This window comes from Myotis myotis, unplaced genomic scaffold (genome assembly GCF_014108235.1).
Source record: "Myotis myotis isolate mMyoMyo1 unplaced genomic scaffold, mMyoMyo1.p scaffold_m19_p_13, whole genome shotgun sequence".
NCBI lineage: Eukaryota > Metazoa > Chordata > Mammalia > Chiroptera > Vespertilionidae > Myotis > Myotis myotis.
This window is the reverse complement of record NW_023416317.1, coordinates 16,696,040-16,720,249: the sequence shown is the minus strand read 5'-3', so window position 1 is coordinate 16,720,249 and position 24,210 is coordinate 16,696,040. Positions and strand designations below refer to the sequence as shown.

General features: G+C 46.5%; 1 protein-coding gene across 2 annotated transcripts in view; it reads left to right on the top strand.

The window, feature by feature from the left end:
* CACNA2D3 (calcium voltage-gated channel auxiliary subunit alpha2delta 3) overlaps nucleotides 1–24,210 on the top strand; it is an 809,032-nt gene that overhangs the window by 301,009 nt on the left and 483,813 nt on the right. For both annotated transcript variants that reach the window (XR_004971472.1, XM_036331880.1), the window contains exon 5: nucleotides 13,869–14,031. Coding sequence is in view for 1 of the 2 variants with exons in the window: in XM_036331880.1 (XP_036187773.1) it covers nucleotides 13,869–14,031 (163 nt within the window). In the remaining variant the exon portion in view is untranslated. The remainder of the gene's footprint in view (nucleotides 1–13,868; nucleotides 14,032–24,210) is intronic.

Below are 24,210 nucleotides of genomic sequence, written 5' to 3'. Positions count from 1 at the left end.
TGCACATAGGACAAGAACCCAAGGCCGGAGGGACACTTCCACGTGAGGCCTGGCAATGCTGAGAGCAATCCTCCTGGAAGGCCTTCAGCATCAGGGTGTGATGCGTGTGCTAGTTAGGACTCCGCTTGCAAGTAACAGAAGCTCACTCAGCTTAGCCACCAGCAAACCCCATGAAGGAAAAGGCCTGCGGGCCACAGAGCTTAATGTAAAGACTGCAGGGAGTGGTTGCCTCAGGCAACGCCAGAGCGCTGGCTCAGCCTGCCTGTAATGCCCTAAGTGGAGACAAATGTTTGAACCCTAGCAAGAGAGCAGGGAGGCTGGAGTGGGGTGAGAGGCTGGTCACTGGAGGAGACCCAGTGGACAAGGTGGGGAGCAGCTGGACCACAGGGCCTTTCAGAGCTTGGGGAAGGGTTTATTCTGAGGGTGGCAGGGAACCCCTGGAGAGTGACACAGCTCAGTCCACTTGTCTAAGCAATCACTCTGGTTGCTGCCTGGGTGGGTGGTGGGGAACGAGAAGACAGCTGGGAGTCCAGCTGACAAATTGCTGCCACAGTCCATTGAGAAGGATAGTTGTGACGGTTCATTTCATGTGTCAACTTGGCGAGGCTGTGGTACCCAGGTGTTTGTTTGGTCAAGCACCAGTTTTGATGTTGCTGTGAAGGCATTTTTAGGTGTGACTAACATTTACAATCAGTAGACTCTGAGGGAAGCAGGTCCCCTCATCTGTAATGCGGGGGTGCCTCCTCCGGTCAGCTGGAGGCCTTAACACCAAAGACAGGTTCACTGAGGAAGAAGCAATTCTGCCTGGTGAGGGCGAGGGCAACGTGAAGACCCTGCCTGTCCCAGCTGCCCGGTCTGCCCTGTGGAATCTGGATTCAAGGCTGCAACACCAAGTCTTACCGAAATACCCAGCCTGCCAGCTCGCCCTATAGCAGGGGGTCCTCAAACTACGGCCCGTGGGCCACATGCGGCCCGCTGAAAACATTTATCTGGCCCGTCGGGTGTTTTTGCCACCGCTGTGTGCATAGGAATTTGTTCATAGTTTTTTTTAAAACTATAGTCCAACCCTCCAACGGTCTGAGGGACAGTGAACTGGCCCCCTGTTTAAAAAGTTTGAGGACCCCTGCCCTATAGAATCTGGACTTGCCAGTGCCCACAATCAATTGAGCCAACTCAATAAGGCTCAACCTCTCCCTCTCTCTGCCTCTCCCCCACCCCCATTGGTCTATTTCTCCAGAACATTCTGACCAGTCTGGGCGCTTATTGAGTGGGTGCTGGCTTTGCTAATGGCGTGTGTTCTGGGTTCCACCCTCAGGCTGAATTTTATGACTTGGAGTGACTCTGGGGTTCAGTGCCCAGTAGGTGAGCGGAGAAGCAGAGGCCCACCTGCTGTGGAGTTTACAGCTGGGTGGTTCCATAGCACACACACAGCGGAAACAATTAGCGAGCTTTCCAGGCGGGATTTAATTAAATGTGTGGAGCAGTACCTCCCGCCCCTGAGGCAGGCCTGCTGCAGTAGACCCTGTAGTTCTGTTATGCAACTCACCATGGAAGGGGAATGGAAGTCACCCCAGAAACTCTGCCTCTCCGCCTGGGCTGCACCCTGGAATCACCTGGCCGAGGCTGGAGAAACACCCCCTTGATATTTAAATAGAATTGTCTGAGATCTGGCCAGATGTTGGAAGCTCCCAGGCTGGGGTTCAGAAGCATTGCCCCAGGACATCTGGATGTTTGAGGCCAGCTGCCTCTCACCTGTGAGAGTGAAGAGGCAACAGGGGAGAGGCCAGGTGCCTGTTTTTTGTAGATAAAGTTTTATTCAGACTCAGCCACACCCACTTGTTTATGTATTGCATTTGGCTACTCTTGCTAAAACAACAGAATGAAATGTGACAGAGACTGTTTGGCCTGCAAAATGTAAAATAGCTACTATCTGGCTCTTTCTAGAAGCAGTGTGCCAACCTGTAAACTAGGGCTGAGGAGTGCTCAGAGCTGTGAGGGTTGGAGAGGCTCCGCCACCTTTGGAGGCGAACTTAGGCTTCTAAGGCTGAGATATCGCCTCAGGAGCCTTCTCAACACACGCAGGCAGTCACCACCAGCTAGTGAGCGAAGCCACACACGCTGTGCTATCTAGTGATTGTTCCTGATGAGTCCGAGGTTTGGCTCTGGATGGCGGCAGGTGTGCAGCTGGGCCAATGAGGCGGCCTTACCTATTGGATTCTAGTTGGTAGAGAGGTGGAGCAACGAATTGTTTTCACTGGTGCACCCCTATCAGAACTGAAAACTGCCATATTCTGTGACAATGGCATTGCAGGAGAGGGCCTCTGCCCGTGGGGGGATGCCCAGGCAGCCCTCGGGGAAGCTGCGGTTCCTGGAGGTATCACAGGGCTCCCGCCTTGTCCCTCATTTTACAATGATTTGCACAGGTCAGCAATTCGGGCCACTTCTGGAGTCACGTTCACCCACTACTCTGTTCACTCTTCTCCCTGAATGTGACCGGCGGTGCAGCAGTATGACCTTGGCCTCCTCCAGCTTCCCTTTCCCTGGGCCATGGGAGACACTGTCTACTGCATGATCTCCTCTCCCTGCTGAGAACGTCCCTGGGTACCACGTGGCCTGGAAGCTGACTGTGAAGACAGGTCTGCGGGAGAGACCTGGTAACCCAGTGGATCCTGACATTGGATCCTGGTAAGTTAGTCAGCCAACAAGGGCCTGGCGATACAGCAGTGCCTAACACGACGTGATTCCTGAGTTGCTGAACTAGTCCCGGGGAAGCCACCATTGATAAAACAGTCACACAGGTACTTGTACAGTGACCCCTTGGCAAGTGCTAAGGAGGACACCAGCATGATCAGCTGTGTCTGCGCAATGCTGCATTCAGCATCTCTGCCCCCAGACCTCCAAGCTTAACAGTGTAGTCTCACGGAGTTCAAGGCCCTGAGATGTCCTGAAATGGAGAGACCTCTTTGCCTTTCCTTAAACTCCAGCTCTCCATGCATTTCCCAACCTTTGTTCACCATGACACACATTTTAAAAATCACTCCTTGCAGGTGTTGTGTGGCCTGGCTCTCTGTTGCACACACAGATCATGTTTTGGAAATGCTGCTTTGGGACACTGTCCAGAAGTGCTGCACCCAGGGGTGCACAGAACCAGCCAGGGGGTGCCCCAAAGAGAACGTGTCACTGGTACCTTTTACTTTTACTGTATATTTTGTAGTTTGTTTTAGAATGTTCATCTATCTATCTAATAGAGGAATATGCAAATTAGCTGGGACACTGTAACGTCATGACCAAACAGCAGGGACCTGAGGCTGCATGGCACTTGACCAGGGCGAGGGACCTCAGACCATGCCCCCTGCCCAGTGGGGCTTGATGGGTGACCTCAGGCCATGCCCCTCGCCTGGTGGGGCTTGACGGGGGACCTGAGACTGTGCCCCCCCAAATCAGAGCTGGGCTGGGGGACCTGAGGCTGCGCCCCCCCGCCTGGAGGGGCTAGACAGGGCTGGGGCTGGTCAGGTCTGGGTCTCACCCAATAGGGTGGGGCTGGCCGGGTCTGGGTCTCCTGCATTTTCAAAGCGAGTGCAGGTGGTGGGCAGGGACTTGACTCTAGGTGCCACAGTGCGCCCCATACTTTTAACATGTGACCATGTGGATGTTCAAATTTTCCAGCACCATTTGTTGAAGAGACTGTCTTTGCTCTTTTGTCAAAAATCAGTTGACTGTATTTATGGGAGTCCATTTCTGGGCTCTCCATTTTGCTTCATTGGTCTATTTATCTATTCTGCCACCAATACCACAGTGTTTCTATTGCTGTAGTTTCATAGTAAGTCTTGAGGTCGGGTAGCATCAGTCCTTCAACATTATTCTTTTCCTTCAGTATTGTACTCAAAAACTTTTTAGCCAAAGAAATGTTTAATTCCTTCCAGCTCGAGGTTTTTTATTTCTGTCTCTTGAAATTCTCATAACACCCTACTAAAAGGGATGGCAAACTATAGCCTGTGGGTCAAATCCCTTTTGTAATTTTTGCACGTTTTTGTTAAATTAAATTTGACTGACACACAGCGTGTGCATTGGTGTCTGTGCTGCTGCTGTGCTGTAAGGGAAGTCGAGGTGTCGCAGCCACTTCCCTACAGCTTACAACTTCTAAAATACTTACTCTCTGACCTTTACAGAAGAACTGTGTCTGCACCTTCCTGAATGAGTCTGTTTTAGGCACTCACTGGACCAACTCATTCTGAGCCACCTCCTTCTGAGCCACCACTTTTGTACGCCACAATCTGTGCCCTGGGTTAGTTTCCTTTGTACCCCATCACACTTAGTAGGTTATCAGATCTACTCACAACATTGATTTGCTCTTACTCCATGGGATTCAGAAATACTGAGGTGACTTGCACTAAGCATATATTTTCTCGATCATGTGGGCAAAGCCCCTGAGCCTCATAATGATAGCAATGAATTCCAAGGGCTGAGGAATGATTCTTGTTTGCACCAAGTCAGCCTTTTCCAAGTCAATAAGGACAAATGGATTTGGGAGGAGAAGCAGAATACACAGTCGCCTGCGGGAAATGATGAGCGCCACTGAGCAAAAACCTGCTTGCCTTTCCATCCTGCCTTCATTTGCATTCTGGGCTGTGCAGATTATTCCATTCAACAGCCTGGCCTCCGGAGGGCCTGTGCATGAACCATGATTGTCTTGGCCTTTACCATGCAGGCCGATGCTTTGTTTTGTTAATTCAACATCCAGTTATAATGAAACAATAGCATTGAAGGTTTGAGTTTTAAAAAGTGTTGATAATATTCTGGGAAGCACTTGGGTCTGTGGAAGATTAAGACCTTACCCAGCTTGGAGCTGTGGGAGGAAACCCTGCTGACATGTTACCGAGAAAGCAGATCCCGTTAGAAGGACGGCCTCCCCCTTGGTGTGGGCAGTTCATGGGCCAGTCAAGGTGTTTCTGCTGGTCAGGTGCTCCTTGGTTATTGTTTCAGCAGGAAGGTGTGGTTTCTTTTGTTTCTGGGTGTCATATCACAGTAAATCATAATATGGCTGGGAGTGGAATTTGTTAAACTGAGTTTTGTTTCTGTACAGTTTTTGAATTAAGAATTGTTCAAAAAGTGAAAGGTCTTTTATGATTAATTTTCTTATTGAGGCATATATTTCTATGTAATAAAATGCAAGTTTTTTTTGCATACAAGTCAGTGAGTACTGACAAATGAATACTCTTGAGTAGCCCAGACCCCATGAAGACATACAACGTGTCCAGCATCCCAGGACGTTCTCTTGTGTTCCTTTCCAGTAGCCCCCCTCCCAAAAGCCATCCTTGAGTGCTGCCAGTATTGCCTTTTCTAGAACTTCATATAAAAATGGGAGTGCACACATGTACTCTTGTGATTCTGGCTTCATTCACTTACAAAGTTTTTGAGATCCATGCACATTTTGACATCAATGGATAGATCTTCCAGACAGAAAACCACCAGGAAATAGTGGCCTTAAATTGCACACTAGTTTAGATGGCTTTAACTTATATCTTCAGAGTATTTTACCCCAAATAAGCAGAAGAAATATTATTTTCAAATACACATGGAACATTTTCTAAGATAGACCACATGTTAGGACACAAAACAAGTCTCAATAAATTTAAGAAGATTGAAATCATATCATGTATCTTCTCTGACCACAGTTGTATGAAACTAGAAATCAAATATAAGAAAAAAATGAAAAATTAATTCTGTAAAGTAGCAGAGTACAAAACAAATATTCAGAAATGAGTTGCATTTTTATACAGCAATAATGAACTATCAGAAAGGGAAACTAAGAAAACAATCCCATTTACAATTGCATCAAAAAAAAAAAAGGAATAAACTTAACCATGTGTAAAATACCTGTACTTGGATAATTATAAGAACTCAAGAAAGAAACAGAATAAGATACAAATAAGTGGAAGCATATATCATATTCATGGACAGATATAACTAATCCTATATGATAAAAGCCAAATATGCTAAATGCCCAGTCATCCGGTCTTCTTTTCAACCAATCAAAGCATAATATGCTAATGATATGCTAAGGTCAGTCAACTGCTCATTATGATGTGCACTGACCACCAGGGGGCAGATGCTCTGACTGGTAGGTTAGTTTGCTGCTGGGGTCTGGCCGATTGGGACTGAGTGAGATGGGCCGGACACACCCTGGAGCCCTCCCGCAGGCCCTCCCTGACTGGCCAACCTTCCGTCCCTCCCCGGCCCTGATCGTGCACAGGTGGGGTCCCTCGGCCTGGCCTGCACCATCTCACAATTGGGTTGAGGCATCCCCCCAACCCCCAAGTTCAAGAATTTTGTGCACCGGGCCTCTAGTATCATTATAATGTTCATACTACCCAAATCAATGTATAGATTCAATGCATTTTCTATCAAGATAATAATGGTATATTTCACAGAATTAGAATCAATATTCCAAAAATTTATATGGAACAGCAAAAGACCCCGAATAGCCACAGCAATCATAAGACAGAACAAAGTTGAAGGAATCACTGTTATCATATACCAGATATTAAATACTACAAGGCCATAGGAATAAAAATAGCATGGTACTGGCATAAAAACAGACATACAGAATAATGGAACAAAGTAGAGAGCCCAGAAATAAACCCATACCGTTATGGTCAGTTAATATTCAACAAAAGATGCAGGGACATACAATAGGGTAAAGATAGTCTATTCAATAAATGGTGTTGGGGAAATTGTACAGAAATGTACAAAAAATGAAACTAGACCACCTTCTTACACTATACACAGGAATAATCTCAAAATGGATCAAAGACTTTACTGTAAGACTCAATATCATAAAAGTCCTAGAAGAAGACAGAGGCAATAAAACCTCAAACATCTCTTGTAGAATTTTTCCCCCCCTGATATATAACTTTGGGCAAGGGAAACAAAAGAAAAATTAAACAAATGGGACTACATCAAACTAAAATATTTTTGGACAGCAAAGGGAACCATCAACAAAGTGAAAAGACAACCCACTAAATGGGAGATACATCTGATAGGGTTAGTATGAACAATTTATACCTGAATAGACACTTCTCCAAAGAGGACATACAGACGGTCAATAGACCATGAAAAAATGCCCATCACTAATCATCAGGGAAATGCAAATTAAAACCATAATGAGATATCACCTCACACCTGTCAGAATGGCTATCGTCAATAAATCAACAAACCAAAAGTATTGGCAAGGATGTGGAGAAAAGGGAACCCTCATACACTGTTGGTGGGAATATAGATTAATTCAGCCTCTGTGGAAAGCAGTATGGAGTTACCTCAAAATAACTAAAAATGAAACTGCCTTATGACAGAGCGATTCCACTTCTGGGAATATATCTGAACAAATCCAAAACATTGATTTGAAAGAATGTATGAACCCCTGTGAAGACTGCAGTGTTTTTTTCAATAGCCAAGATCTGAAAACAGCCCAAACAAAAAAGCTGTGGTACATTTACACAGTGGAACATTACTTGGCTGTAAAAGAAGACAATCTTCCCCTTTATGACAGTGTGGATTGATCTGGAGAGTATGACACTGTGAAATACGCCAGTCAAAGAAAGACAAGTACCATATGATTTCACTTACATGTGGAATCTAATGAACAAAATAAACTAATAAACAAAATAGAAACAGACTCATAGATACAGAAAACAGACTAACAGACTGATAGCTGTCGTGGGGAGGAGAGTTGGGAAGCTGGGTGAAAAACGTTATCAAGCAAAATCATAGAAACAGACACAGTGTGGTGATTACCAGAGGGAAAGAGTGGCTTGGGGAGGAAGAAGAGGGTAAAAAGGACCATAAAATGATGATGGAAGGACACTTGACTTGGGGTGGTGAACACACAATGCAATATACAGATGATGTGTTATAGAATTGTATACCTGAAACCTATGTAATTTTATAACTTATGTAACCCCAATAAACTCAATAAAAAAATAAAATTAGGTTTCTGAGTTACAAAGCAGGAAAGGCAAAATCAGTCATCACAAATGATGAGTTAAAAGCATATTATGGAAAATGTTGCTTCATGATCATAAGAGGAAAAAGAAAGCCTGACAATGACTCTTTCCAGACAACAGTAATGTTTACAATTATCTTCCGAAAATAAAGAAGTAAACCATTGTTTAATATTAAAAACAAGGAAAAAAATCAATTGACTATATTTGTGGCTTTATTTTTGGACTCTGTTCCATTGATCTGTTTTTTTCTTCTAAGGCCAATACCATACTGTTTTTACTTAATTAGGTTTATAGTAAAACTTAAAATCAGGAAATGTGACTCCTTGGACTTGGTTCTTCTTTATCAAAATTGTTTTCAATATTATAGACCCCTTTTACTTCTATGTAAAACTTGAAATACACTTGGCAATTTCTAGAAAAAGCCTGTTGAGATTTTGTTGAATTTATAGATCAATTTCAGAAGAATTAGCACCTTAATACTGAATTTTCTAATCCTTAAGCAAGCTATCTATCTGTATTTATGTAAACCTTTTAAAATTTCTCACAGCAATAGAGTGGGGAAAACATAGGTTTACAGATGTTGGAATGGAAAAATGATACCATAATCTATAGCCTATCTAATAATAGACAAACATGGTAATTGACTGTACCTTCGCTATGCCTCCCATGGGCTAATCAGCACGATATGCAAATTAACTGCCAACAAAAATGGTGGCTAATTTGAATACTGCAGGCAGGGTGGGACAGCGCGAGCCACCAGCATGCCACCATCCAGCGAGTCCCAGAAACCCCAGAAGCTGGCCTACCTTGCCGCCTGGGACCCGATCGCGTCCCCAGCAGGAAAGGGAGGCGGGACACAGAAGCCCCAGAAGCTGCCAGATATGGTATTAACTCTATCAGTAAGCACTCTGAAAGTCAGTGCCATAAATGCACCAATTAAAAGACAGATTATGAGGGTGAATCAAAAACAAAACCCACTTTAAATATAAAGACACATATAGATTAAAAGTAAATGAATTAAGCTGCAGCCTGTTTTGCTCAGTGGATAGAGCATTAGCCCGTGGACTGGAGGGTCCCAGGTTCGATTCCAGTCAAGAGCATGTACCTCAGTTGCTGGCTTGATCCTCAGTCCCTATCAAAGCATGTGCAGGAGGCAACCAATCAATGTGTCTCTCCCTTTCCCTTCACTCTCTCTAAAATTCAATGGAAAAATATCCTTGGGTGAAGATTAACAAAAACAAAGTAAATGGATTAAGTAACATTAAAGAGATTATAAGAAAAATATATTCTAAATTTTGTTAGTTGTATAATGGTTATGTTTAAATTATTAACACCTAAGAAATTGCATGAAGGGTACATACAATATGCTGTAGTATTTCGTAGTTTTTTTTACATGTATGAGATTATTTCAAATTAAAATATTAAAAAATTAAAAATTAACAAAATATTAATTGAAATGTATCTGCATTACATGAAAAATCTCCTAATTGCTTCTAGCATAATTTATTATATTGTGCTAAAATTTACAAGGGTTCAATTAAAAATATCTTAATTCTAAATGATATAATAGAAAATATATAATAGTGCAGTTATAAGCACTTACCTGAAAATAAAAATTTAAAGAAGTGAATTTAAAGAAGGGCTTAGCCAAAGAAAATATATGCACAACCCATGGACACAGACAACAGTATGGTGATGGCCAGAGAGAAGTCGGGGGTAAGAGCTGGGTAGAGGGGCAAATGGGGGGGGGGGCGGGAAATAGGGACATCCTATATAATAATAAAAGGCTAATATGCACATTGACTGAACGGCAGAATGACCGGTTGCTATGATGCACACTGTGCACCAGGGGGCAGACGCTCAATGCAGGAGCTGCCCCCTGGTAGTCAGTGCACTTCCATATGGGGAGTGCCACTCAGCCAGAAGCTGGCTCATGGCTGGCCAGCGCAGTGGTGGTGGCAGGAGCCTCTCCATCCTCCGTGGCAGCACTAAGGATGTCCAACTAACGGTTTAGACCTGATCCCTCGGGGACCTAAGCCTTTAGTCAGACATCCCCCGAGGGCTCCCTGACTGCCAGAAGGATGTCTGACTGCAAGCTTAGGCCTGATCCCCTGTGGAGTGGGCCTAAGTCGACAGGTGGACATCCCCAAAGGGGTCCTGGACTGTGAATGGGTGTAGGCCGGGCTGAGGGACACCCCCCCACACCCAAGTGCACAAATTTTTGTGCACTGGGCCTCTAGTATGTATATAAAAGCCTAAGCGACTGTTTGACCATTCAACCATTTGACCGTTCAACCATTTGACCAGTAGCTATGACGTGCACTGACCACCAGGGGGCAGGTGCTCAATGCACAGGCATGGAACCATGGAACAGACTGATGAATCTCAGAGGGAAAGGGATAGGGGGGAGGGCAGGAAGAGATTCACCAAAGATCTTATATACATACTAGAGGCCCGGTGCAGGGATTCTTGCACCAGTGGGGTCCCTTGGCTTGCTCTGCAGAGATCAGGCCAAAACCGGAAGTCCAACATCCCCTGGGGGGTCCCAGATTGCAAGAAGGTGCAGGCCAGGCTGAGGGACCCCACTGGTGCAGGAATCTGTGCACTGGGCCTCTAGTTAATAAATAATAATACAAGAATAAATTTTGTGTTTCATGTACTCACATCTGTGAATCTACTTTTGCCCCACCCTGTATTGTAGTTTTCAGCATACAGGCATTATATATGGGTTTTATAAAAGGAATACATAAGTATTTAATCTTTTTATACTACTGTAAATGTTACTTCTCCTTTCAATTTTAATTTCAATTGTTCTTTGTTAGTATACTAGTATTTACTAACTGATTTTTACATATTGATCTTGTATCCCATGATTTTGCTAAACTCACTAGTTATAGTAGATTATGTGGATTCCTCAGGTTTTGCAACATAGGTAATCATGCTGTATATAAATAGAGTATTTCCTTTTCAATCCCTATGACCATTTATTTGTTTGTTTACTGAATTTGCCAGGACCACTAGTATGATGTTAAATAGAAGTGATCTGACATCTTTGCCATGCTCCTGTTCTTAGAGGAAACATTGATTGCTTCATCATATATATAATTTTAGCTGTAGATTTTTCATAAATGCTGTTTATCAGGTTGAGGACATTTTATCCTATTCCTAATTTCCTGAGAGTTTTTTGATAAACAAAAATTGAATTCTTTCAAATGATTTTTTCTGCATTTATTTGGTCGTATGATTTTTTTTCTTTATTCTGTTAATGTGGTAAACTGTGCTGATATTTTCAAATGTGAAACCAACCTTGAATTCCTGGGATAAACACAAGTTGGTCATCTTTTTAAGTGTAGGTGAATTTGATTCAATATTTTGTTAAGATTTTTACATCTAGGTTAATGAGGGATATTAGTGTATAATTAAAAAAAATTTCTTGTTTGATTTTGGCATCAGGGTTATGCTGCCCTCATTAAATAAATTGAGACATATTCCCTCCTCTAATTTTATAAGAGAGTTTGTGTTTATTTCTTATATATCTGATGTAATTCATAATTTAAGGCATCTGAACCTAGAGTTATTTGTTTTAGCATGGCTATTAATTGTGAACTCCGTTACTTTGTTTGTATAGGGCCAGGCATATCTTCTTTTGACAATTTTGGTAATTTCTATTTTTAAAAGAAATTTGACATTTACCTCAAGTTATCAAATATCGGCATAAAGTTGTTTGTAATTACCCCTTATCTTTTCATTGTCTCTAGGATATATAATAATGTTTCCTCTTTCATTCCTGATACTAGTATTCTGTGGTTCCTTCTTTTTATTCATCCATCTAGCAAGGGTTTTATAACTTTATTAACTATTTTAAAGAACCAACTTTAATATGATTGATTTTCCCCCTGCTGTTATTTGCTTTTTGTTTTATTGCTTTCTGCTTTTATTTCTATTATTTTATTTCTACTTTTAACATTGAGTTTCATTTGTTCTTTTTTATCTTCTACTATTCATCTTAAAATTTGCTTCTTTTCCATAAGCTTTTAAATCTATAACTTTTTGGTAAAGTCCATTTTAGCTACATCTCACACATATTGACACTTTTCATTATCATTAATTTAAAAAATATTTTCCATGTAATTTTCTTTCTTGACACATGTTTTATAAGTACTGTGCTGTTTAATTTCCAATCTCTAGGGTTTTTCTAGGCATAAACTTTTCTTAGATATCATTGATAGTTTTATATCATTATCATATATTAATTTCTAAAATTAGCCTACTGCTCTCAGGGACAATACTATGTGGATTTCAGTAATTTAAAACTTATTGTGCCCTGCTGGTGTGGCTCAGTGGTTGAGCGTAGACCCATGCAACAAGGGGTCACTGGTTCAATTCCTGGTCAGGGCACATGCCCCTGTTGTGGGCTTGACCTCCAGCAGTGCAGGAGGCAGCCCATAGATGTTGATGTTTCTCTCATGGATGTTTTTCCCTCTTTCTCCCTTCCTTTCCTCTCTAAAAATCAATAAAAACATATTTAAAACCTCACTTCCTGGCTTCTTTTAAGATTTTCTTTGACTTTTTTGCTGTTTGAATATGATGTGACTAGGTGTAGATTTTGTTTAAGTCAGATGCTTGGTGCTGTCTAAGTTTCTTGGATCTGTGGTTTGGTGTTTGTCATAATTTTGGAAAACTTTCAGCCATTATTATGTCAAAAATTTCTTCTGTTTTAGAGGCCCAGTGCACAAAATTCATGCACAGTTAGGGTCCCTAGGCCTGGCTGGCAATCAGGGCCGATCGGAGCCTTCTGGCTGCCGGCCAGGGCTTTCCTTCTGGCTACTGGCCGGAGCCTCCCTTCCCTGGCTGCCAGCTGCCAGCCATCGCCTTATGGTGGTCAGCGCACATCATAGTGAGCGATAGAACTCCTGGTCTTGTGGTTGAACTTCTGAGGGGACACTTTGCATATTAACCTTTTATATACATAGATTCCATGATGATGATGATGACCATGATGATATGATGATACAGACATTTTTAAAACGTGTCTGCACACTCACATCTTGAGGGCCTTTGCCCTGCAGTCCCCTCGGTCTGTGCTGTTGCCCACACAGCTTCCTTCCTCCCTTCATTCAGCATGTGTGTGAGTCGCTGGAGTGGTGAGATCTCCTCTGAGCTTTGTATATAAAAGCACAGCCCTTCCCTGCTGCTTTCCCCTGGCCCTGCTTTATTATTTTTCTTTTTTTTAAAATATATTTTATTGATGTTTTTACAGAGAGAAAGGGAGAGAGATAGAGAGTCAGAAACATCAATGAGAGCGAAACATCGATCAGCTGCCTCCTGCACACCCCCCACTGGGGATGTGCCCGCAACCCAGGTACATGCCCCTGACCGGAATCGAACCTGGGACCCTTCAGTCCACAGGCCGACGCTCCATCCACTGAGCCAAACCGGTTTTGGCTATTATTTTTCTTTAGCATGTATGACTATCTGACATATTACCTGTTTAATTGTTATTTTTTATTCTTTCCAGTCTCCTTCAACTGAAACGTTGGCTGTATAAGGAAAGGGTCTGTCTTAAAATTTTCAAAAATTAAATTGGTTTTAGGGCAGTTTTCTCTATAGTATATATGCAAAAGGAAGTACTGTGCAGCTCTTTCCATTTTTTCCCAAGAATATTGTCTGACATTGAGAAACGTTTACATACCACAATCACACCCCTGTGAAAGCTGCCATAGAGGATACGGAAGAGTAAAAGGGACCACGTGACCAGGGCAGGATCCACAGTGTGAGGATGGCCCGCGGCTTAAGCCCAGGTCTGCCTGAGAACAGAGCCCCCTGCCTGAGCCACATGTAACGTTTCCTGACCTTCTCTTTCAGTATGAATACTTCAATGCTGTGCTGATCAATGAAAGGGACAAAGACGGGAACTTTTTGGAGCTGGGGAAGGAATTCATCTTGGCCCCAAATGACCATTTCAATAATCTGCCTGTGAACATCAGTCTCAGTGACGTCCAGGTGCCAACGAACATGTACAACAAAGGTAAGCCTCAGGGCGCTCCTTTCAGGGGCGGAGAGGAGGTGGTGAGGTGTGGGGCTGGCCGGTTTGGGACATTATGTTATTTTGAAAACCACAATTATACTCTGGGTATGTCAGCGTGGATAGGTGCAGTGTGTGCTTGATCTGCCTGGAGACTCTGGCTTGCTACTTCCCCATGCTGTTTGCAGGAGCTCTCTGACAGCCAGTCCAGGGTTGGCAAACTTGCTTCTGTAAAGGGCCCAATAGTAAATATCTCTAGCCTTGAGGGACATCTAGCCTGCTCACAGCTATTCAACTCTGCTGTGCTGGCACAAACGCAGCCTTGGCGACAGGTAAGTCAGTGGATGTGGCTGTGTTTCAGTAAAACATTCACCTACAAAAAACAATGTCCGGATTGGACCTGTAGGAGTCACTCCCTGACCTGTGGTGGAGCCTCTCTCTCCCCTTCCTCTATTCCCTGTAATGGTAGTTAAGTGTTCAGGAACGCCTGGGGTTGCAACAGAATCAGTTGTGGTCTTTCTTAGAGTACAAAGCAGCAGGGACCTCAGGGGCTCCCTGTTTTCAGGCTTGTGGCCCTCAAATCCAGCCTTCACATAAGGGTCTAAGGATATGCCCATTGGGGTTGGGATTATCTTGGCCGAGGACTGGGCTCTAGCAGCAGATGGACTCTGGTTAGACCCTGGGTTTCACCTCTGAATGGCTGTGACCTTGAGTGCACCACCTTCTCTCCTGAGACCTTAGTTTCCTCTTCTGTAGAATGTGGATAATAACTGTGTCTACCTCATGGGGTGGCTGTGAGGACTCAACAGAGGGTGTGAATAAAAGCTTACGGTAATGATGTTGCCCTTGTCATCATCACCATCACTGAGCTGGATTTTGCTCTGCTTTGTCAAACCTGGGAGGCTCCTAAAAAAGAGCCATTCCCTCAGAAAAATACTTCAGAAAATGATGGCATCTTCAAAGTAAAATTCTGCCCTGCTGCCTACCATTGTGGTTTCAAAAATATCAGGGGCCAGTGTCCATCACCCACCCAGCTCCGATTCACCTACAATTGCTCAGTGGTCCAGAGAAGGCTGTGGGTTTGATTCCTGCTCCTCCCCTCGCTGGATCCTGAGCCTCAGTTTCCCTCTGAGATGAGGATGCCAGCTCCCTCAGAGGGCCATTGTGAGGCTGTAAAACGATGTGGGTGCAGCCTTCACACAACAGCGACTCATGAAAGTGCTCAGTCATAGTGCCATCGCTATTATTGGGAAACAACATGACCATGAGTTGCATTTCTAAATTGTTCTAGGTCCCTGTTTACAAAGGCTGGTCAGTGATTAAAGAACCTCCTCCTCACTGTCTCTGAAGCATGCCTCTCGCGGCTGTGCTTTGTGGCTGGATACCTGATGTCTTCCTTTCCTTGTTAACCTGTTACCCATCCTTAATCCTCAGTGGGGGCAGGACTCCATTCGTGAATTATTCCCATGGTTTTGGGGCACCACATGGTGAAGCAGACGCAGCCCCTCTCCTGAGGGGTTCACACTTTACTTGGGGAACAAATAGGTAATGAGATCATTAGTTAGCGGTCACCTTTATGAAAAGCCAGGGGCAGTGGGAGTGCCAAGGAGGGGCCCTGCCACTCGCTCATGTGGCAGCCACACATTTGCCATTTTCTCTCTTCCTCCTGGAGAAAGTGATGTCAGTCTGAACCACCTCTGCTGGGCTCTGGACTGGGCCACGTGACCTAATCTTCAGTTTGGACTCTTCCTTAGAGAGCAGATTCCTGAGCACCCGAGCCTGAGGGGCTGAGCTCACGTCTCTGGTAGGATTGAGTCCTCTAGGACGGTCTTGTCAGCGAGGCAGGAAGGCCCCTTTGCGCATCGTGCCTGGAAGAAAGCCATCCTCTCAGCATTAAATACACACTCAACTGAAGATGAAAAATTAACAAGATTTTACAGAGCAATTTCAGATATAAAACAATTCAGAACGATCTTTTAAAATATGACAGCTGCTTCAAGGTTGCCGGAGCCATTAGCACCATTATGGAGAGAGATTTAATTGCACCGTAAGCTTTAAAGGCATAATTGCACCTTTCGGGGGCAACAGCATATGAGGGGCCAGCACTGCCACTGATCACATAGGCTGTGGGGGTGGCTCTGAGTCTCACCAGGCGAATCCTAAAAGCCCAGGCAAGGGCAGCGGTCTATGAGGCGGACGTGGGCCCTGTGGGAGCTTCACTTGAGCTGTGGAGGTAGGTGATGATGTTTAAAGTCATTCTCAGCAGCGCTGTGGGGTCTGCCTATCGCCCCCACCCAGACTCACTGGTCCCCGGCGGTGGGGTCAGTCAGGCTCTATCCCTTGTCTAGTCTGCTAGGCAGCGCAGAGCTGCCCAGGGGAGGGGCTTCAGGAAAATTCCTGTCTCCATTCTACCTAATTCAAACCAGCCCCAAACCGTCTTTTTTCTTTTCAAGCTGCAGAGATGTATTTTATGTTTAGAGGACCCTCCAGCTCTGATCCAGTTTTTGATGACATGTACTCAACACACATGCTCAGAGCTTGGTCCCTGGCTGTGATGCTCCTGGGTTAGGAATCTTACTCCCCACAAAGGAAACAATGCCGGGTCACGCTCTCCCATGGGGCAGCTTGGACCCCGGGGGTGCACGTGGTTTGAGACTTGCTTGGGAGCTGCTGTGTGTGGGAAGCGCTGTGCCAAGCTGGGGGTGACAAGTCCCACTTACTCGGCTGCCTCTCTGGGCGCGAGGTCCGAGAGAATAGGCACCTGGTCCCTCAGGATCCCCTCGGCTACTCTCAGGTCACCTTGGGGACTGGGAAGATTTGCACAGGCTGAGACCCCAGGCCTTAGGTTTCACCCCTGCAGGTCCATTACCCTCCTTCCTTCTGAAGCATAAATATTCCCGGCACTGTTAGGAGGTGGGGACAGGCTCCGCTCTAGTGAGACCCCAGGTCCATCTCCAGTGTCATGTCTCTCTGGCTGCCCTCTGCCTCCTCTCCTTTGCACACCACGGCTCCCTGCCCAATAACTGCACTGAGATGAGATGCCCACACTCACTGGGGAGAGCTTCTGACTTATGTAGCTCACACATGTCAACCCTGCAAACATCCTGGGAGCAAGAACTACAGAGGCTCTGACTACCGGCCTGGGAGAGAAAGGGGGAGAGAGCAGAGAGAACAAACTAAATGTTGTCTCAGTGCAATATGTCATCTGTTCCTTCGTTTGTGCTTTCCATCCTTCATTCATTCATCAGACATTGTCTGTGCCAAGCTCTACAGATCCATCCATGACTAGGACAGACATGGGCCCTGCCCCGAGCAGTGGGGAGAGACAGTACTGAGCAAGGTATGACCAGCGTGACAGGAGTTGCGAAGGCAGAGTGCGGCGCTGACCTGGTCCTGGCCTCCCAGAGATGAAGAGAGGAGGAGACAGGCAGGAAGGGAGTCATTGGTAGTGAAGTGTGTCCCACAGAAAGACTAAACTATGAGCAGGTATCCAGGTGGGCGAGTGTGGGGCAGGGACTCTGAGAGTGAGGAAGTGGGGTGTCAGGGAGGCTGTGGAGGGAGTAATGATGGGCTGGCCCCCAGCGGCTGCGGCAGGAGTGGCCGCCCCTCTATGGGAGTCAGAAAGGTAACTATGGGGCCCAGGAGGGCTGGCCAGGTGGTGAGAGGCTGCGAGAGCCATCAGAAGATCATGGAAGCGTTGGGGCCTGGTACCATCTGATTGGCCGCTTTCCTGAGAACAGGTGTGTGCTGGAACAGGTGTGCGCTGGTCCCATCCACACTGAAGGAGAGGACAGAGGGAGGGAAGGAATCCAGGGCACAGAATGAGAAAACCCGGGGGAGAGGAATGGTGCCTGGCCTGTTGGATGACTAAGGTGAGGGCTCTCGGGCCTGGGCAACCTCCATCGAGAATATTAGCTCCCTGAGGGCAGGGACCTTATCTGTTTGTTTTCTGATGATTTCTCAGCCCCAGCCTGGGACTTAGCACATAGTAGGGGCTCAATAAATATTTATTGCAAGGTGAGCAAAGGAAAGAAGAGTGCACATTAAAACACTTTGTTTTGATATGTATGAAGAAAAGACACCTGAAATAACTCTACATCTTTTTTTAAAAATATATTTTATTGATTTTTTACAGAGAGGGAAGGAGAGAGAGAGTTAAAAACATCAATGAGAGAGAAACATCGATCAGCTGCCTCCTGCACTGGGGATGTGCCCGCAACCCAGGCATATGCCCTTGACCGGAATCTAACCTGGGACCCTCCAGTCTGCAAGCCGACGCTCTATCCACTGAGCCAAACCAGTTTCAGTGACTCTACATCTTGATTCCCCTCCTCCAGCAGTAACGGAAGGCAGGGGGACAGGTGGCCTGCCTGGTAGGCATAGGGGAGGTATGAATTGCGGGATACAGCCTAGGCCCCTGGTCGGCAAACTGCAGCTCGCGAGCCATATGCGGCTCTTTGACCCCTTGAGTGTGGCTCTTCCTAAGCCTTAGGAGTACCCTAATTAAGTTAATAACAATGTACCTACCTATATAGTTTAAGTTTAAAAAATTTGGCTCTCAAAAGAAATTTCAATCGTTGTACTGTTGATATTTGGCTCTGTTGACTAATGAGTTTGCCGACTACTGGCCTAGGCCATCCCTTTATCTTCTTGTCAGGGAACCTCGTCAGACAAGACTGGGCTGTATGTGGAGGTCCAGCCCCTGAAAATGAAAACAGGTTCAGGGAAAGGGACACTCATCACCACCATCACAGAGGAATCATTCTGTCTGTTACAGTCCAATAGGTTCTTCTAAAAGCCCAGGCAAGGGCAGCAGTCTATGAGGTGGACTTGGGCCCTGTGGGCGCAGAGCTCGCTGCTGGGAGGTGGACTTGGGTCCTGTGGGCACAGAGCTCACTGCTGGGAGGTGGACCTGGGCCCTGTGGGCACAGAGCTTGCTGCTGGGAGGTGGACCTTGGCCCTGTGGGTGCAGAACTAGCTGCTGGGAGGTGGACCTTGGCCCTGTGGGCACAGAACTAGCTGCTGGGAGGTGGACATTGGCCCTGTGGGAGCAGAACTAGCTGCTGGGAGGTGGACTTGGGCCCTGTGGGTGCAGAACTAGCTGCTGGGAGGTAGACCTTGGCCCTGTGGGTGCAGAACTAGCTGCTGGGAGGTGGACCTTGGCCCTGTGGGTGCAGAACTAGCTGCTGGGAGGTGGACTTGGGCCCTGTGGGTGCAGAGCTCGCTGCTGGGAGGTGGACTTGGGTCCTGTGGGCGCAGAGCTCGCTGCTGGGAGGTGGACTTGGGCCCTGTGGGCGCAGAGCTCGCTGCTGGGAGGTGGACTTGGGCCCTGTGGGCGCAGAGCTCGCTGCTGGGAAGTGGACTTGGGCCCTGTGGGCACAGAGCTCGCTGCTGGGAGGTGGACTTGGGTCCTGTGGGCGCAGAGTGCGCTGCCATCAGGATGGGCAGGATCAGTATGTGTGGATTTGTCAGATGTCTCAACCTATTTTTCAAATGTTGGGTTTGATAAAATGCAAAGTGCATTTTGCCAAGCACTTTTCCCCTTAATTACATGTGTATATTTTAAGGGGAATTTAATCCATATGTTTCTGATTCGTTTACACGGAAATCATTAAGATGTTTTCTAAGAGTTGTTTGACGTGTAAGAAGGCTCATGGACCTTTAAAAATGCTGTGTTTAAGTTTCTTTTTCTTCCCCTTGCCTGTGTGTGTGTGTGTGTGTGTGTGTGTGGAGAGAGAGAGAGAGAGAGAGAGAGAGAGAGAGAGAGAGAGAGAGAGATATTTAGGCTCTGAATGGTTTGTTTTCTCCTGGAATGCTGAACTGGACCATTTGGAGGTGGCTTGAATCATGCTTTCACGTCGGTCTCCCTTCACTCACTGGACGTGATGGTGCTATGGCCATAAATGGGGATCAGGCCTGACACCCTGCTCTGGCCCTAGAGGAAGATGCTAGGACCCTCCCAGAGCAGGGCCCTCTGGCACCTGCAGGCCTCACCTGCGCCAGGGGAACTTTCCCAGCCCGGTCCACCAGTGTGAGGACAGCAGGACAGGTGAGACACACACACGGTAATGCCACTGAAGGGACTCCACAGTTGTCATCCCAAAGTAGTCATCATTTTTCTCTTACAGTTTGAAAATTATATTTTTGTGTCACAGAATAACTATATCTGCTTAAAAAGTCACAGTTTGAGCAGCTGAGTGGTCTAGAGTGGGGTCCGGACATAAAATGGGATAAACCTCAAATGCATGACTTCAGTGAATGGCTCCCTAACAATCGAGTGGGAAGAGTTGCACCTCCCCCTGAGCCTCTGGGAAGCACTTCGGTGTTGCTCTGGCCCATTCACTCGGGCCTGACCCCTGCAGTGCCCATCGTCTCCATCAGGTCTGTTTCCGGTTTTCCAGAAGCATCAGCGAGTCTTTGGAGTGTAGCAGGCCTGGACATGGATCACAATTCTCTGAGTACCAACCAGCCTGGTAGACCAGAGAAAAACGTTCCACTCTCTGAGCCTCAGTTTCCCCCTCTGTAAGGTGTGAAGTGTTATTTTGAGCACCCAGCACAGAGCCTGGCACGAGGAGGTGCTGGATTGACACACATCATCTCCTCAAGCCAAACCAGTTTCCATCTCTCGACTCTCCAGGTGGGTTCCTGACCTGGCCCTGCCCAACACTCAGCCTCCCATCAGCGTTTTGCAGGGTGAGGTATAAACACTCTCACAATGATGCCAGTTCACCGCCCTCTTTCACTGGTCAGCCATCTCCTCCCCCTTCATACCAGATCCCGGGACTCCAACTCTCCATGGCCTTCCCTTGCGCTCCTCCCTCCACCCCAGCCTGCTCTCCCTTCTCCCCTGACCAGACTCCCCCTGTCTTGAGAGCCCAGCTCCCCCACGGAGACCTTGTCCCTCCCTGTGGTCTCAGCCCTCCTCTCCAGAGCAGCCACCTGCCCCCTCATGGGTGTCCCCACAGAGCAGTGGCTTCACTTTCCCTGGAAAGCAGGGGGATCATTTTCCTTGGAGACAGAGGCTGTGCTTTTCTCATCCCCTTGGGAACCTAGCAGAATGGCTGGAATAGAAGTGTTTCCACCGATGTTTGTTGAGCTGAATTTCATATTCCTACATTCCTACCTTGGACCTGCACTACTGTAATACCACCTGGATCCTACATTACTCCATCACCACCTGGATCCTACATCACTGCATCAGCACCTGAATCCTACATCACTGCACCACCACCTGAATCCTACATCCCTGCATCACCACCTGAATCCTACATCACTGCATCACCACCTGAATCCTACATCACTGCATCACCACCTGAATCCTACATCACTGCATCACCACCTGAATCCTACATCAGTATAGGAATCTTACATTGTTACATTACTATCTGATTCCCATATTACTATAAGTCATCACAAATGGATCATTATTTCTGCTTGTTGGTTTGTCAATTCTACTTCTATTTGAATTTGATTTTGTGTGTGTGTGCTTGCTGTTGAAGACAATCGTTTTAGATGTATTCTTAATGAAGTTATACTGCCTTCAAGTTCTCTTAATTTGTTTGTATTTTTAATATCTTCCTATTTTCCCAGAATAATAGAAATCATTATGGAGGCTTGCAGTTCAATTGGAGCTGAATGTAGGCCAGGGGATTCTACAAGGAGGGGCCAGGACAGTGAGGGGCAATGCAAGAGCTGGAACCATTGCTAACAGGGGTTTTCGTTTGTTGTTGGTTTTCCTGGTGTGTCTACATTTGTGAAATGTCGCATTAATAGTAGAGAACCGGAATTTGTAGGTGATTTACAGTATGTACTTAATGACTTAGATAGTAGTCCACTTAACACTTGCTTTGGATCTGTGCTGTGATGGGGAAGGGGAAGGATGGGGCCATCTTCAGCACCTGGAAATCACAGCAGTGTGTGGTGCAGCCTGGGCAGGCAGTGGGGACAATAGGACTAGAACCTCTGTGCCTGGGCTGACTCAGCCAGCCATGAGATGCCACCGGGCCCTGAGAATGAGAAAGGGGCAGCTTTGCTGAGGATATGGGGGCTGGGCCTCCAGGGAGGTGAGCAGATGATCCTGCAGGTGGCCCCAGGCCTCCTCTGCCCCCTCCCTGAGCTGCACCAGGTCAGCCATGGGGCTCGTCCAAGGGTGAGTGGTCCAATGACATATGCGTTGCCTCAGTGCTGACCCTTGCTGCCACAAAGGTTATGCTGCCTGCTCATCTGTAAAGCAGACATTATGATAGCACCTACCTCATGGAAGTTTGTGAGGATTAAATGAAACAGCACACTACGCTCAGCCTTTAGCACCGTGGCTTGTATGTGGTAAATGCCTACTAAGCGTCACTTTTGTTAGTGATGATGGTGAATGCCCCACAGTGGCTGACCTATGCCTTGGCGTGTGTGTGGCCCTGAACCAGGTGACATTATTTTTCCCTCCTCTATATTGGAAATCCGTTTACCACTGGATAGTCAATGCACAGAAAACAGTGTGGAGCCAGAGTTGCTTGCGGGTGTCAGAAGCCGTGGGCGCCTTCGGCAGCAGCTGCATGCTGATGCTCACCCGCCTTCCCTTTGCTCCTCATGCTCAGACCTGGGAGCCTCCTTGTGTTCGGGTCCTACAGCTGGGCCACACGGCTGCTGAGAACCGTGGTGTCATCAGTTAATTGCTGTGGGGCTTCCAAATGATGCTCTTGGCTTTCCTTCTTTCAGGGACTCAGGGCTTTCGGGGGTCCTGGGGCCTCAGCAGTTCGCTGATACTAGTCATGGCAGGGGCATGAAGGGAGTCTTTCTTGCCACTTCTCTTTCTTCTCTCCCCTGCTCTAAGCTAACAGAATCTTCTACCTAGAACACACAGCCCTCTTCCTTGGAAGCACTCCCCTGTGCATGAGCCCACGGATGTCTTCCTCGTCAGTGTTCTTCCTTTGGATAACATTGATGCGGTGTTTTTTAGGTGCAGGCACAAGCATGATCTCAGACAGTATACTCCTTCCCACAAGTCAGTGAAGTAGGAGCCATTGTTATTCCCATTTTACAGATGAGGAGACAGAGGCTTAGAGACTTGCTCAGGATGACTCAGCCAGTGAAACGGACGAGTCAGCATATGACCCCCCACACTTTGATTTCAGAATCAGCGAGACATACTGCCTCTTTGTACCGTGTCCTACGTGCCCCCATATCCACCACCCTGTGGCTGTGCCTGTGTTCACGTAGCTGTGTCATGCCTATTAACACACACTTTGCTCGTGTGGCAAATGAAAGGCCCTGTTTTAGTCAAATTGTGCTATTTTCTTCTCAGCATGTAAAAATCCATCATAAATGAAAAGTAGTCTTCTTTTTTAAAAAAATAAACACTCCCAATCTCTTCCCCTGAGCAAAAGAAATGTTGCAGCAGAAAATCTTTTTAAAAATGTAAAGCAAACTGCCTCAGAATATCAGTGGGTACCAGCTGCTCACACGTTGGGGATATTTCTGTTGGAGGTGAGACGCCTCCACATTTAATCCTACAAACCTGCCAGACAGGAATGTGTACCAGGCAAGGGAATAATGATTTGCAGTGCAAAACGGCTCTCCGCCTCCCTGGCTTCGGTGCCTTTAGAAGTGAATTCCTCCACCATAGTGACTGGGGTGACAGGCACAGAGCTGGGTTCGACACCACCATCATATATTGATCTAATAGATTTTCACAAAACATCTCCCGTGTGCCGACATTAGACGCTAGCATAGGAAGGTGTGATGAATGGGAAGACACCGCCATGCGCTCCTGGAGCTCACAGGCCAGTGGGGAGGAACAGGGAAGTGAACGCACAGTGAGCTCTCGGTGCACCCAGAGGAAAGGGGGCTGTGGTTCTGCCAGCTGTGTCCCAGAACAGCTCAGCCGGGCCAGGGGCGAACTGGGGGTGGGGGTGGCCATGGCCAGAGGACACGTTCTTGAGGAAGATGAGCTTGGCTGCCGTCTGAAGGGTGAGTGGGAAATAATAGCCAAGGACTGGGGCAGGGTGGGAGGGAGGGCTATTGTAGAGAGATCATAGTGCACGGATGTTGCTAAGCATCCTTGAAAGACTTTTTTTGGGGTGAAATAAGGGAGGAAGATGCTATGTAAAATCTGCCACTCTTGATCCACTGTGTACACAGGATATTCAGGGAATACACGTCTGTACCCCAGAGAAAGCCCTTGCAGTG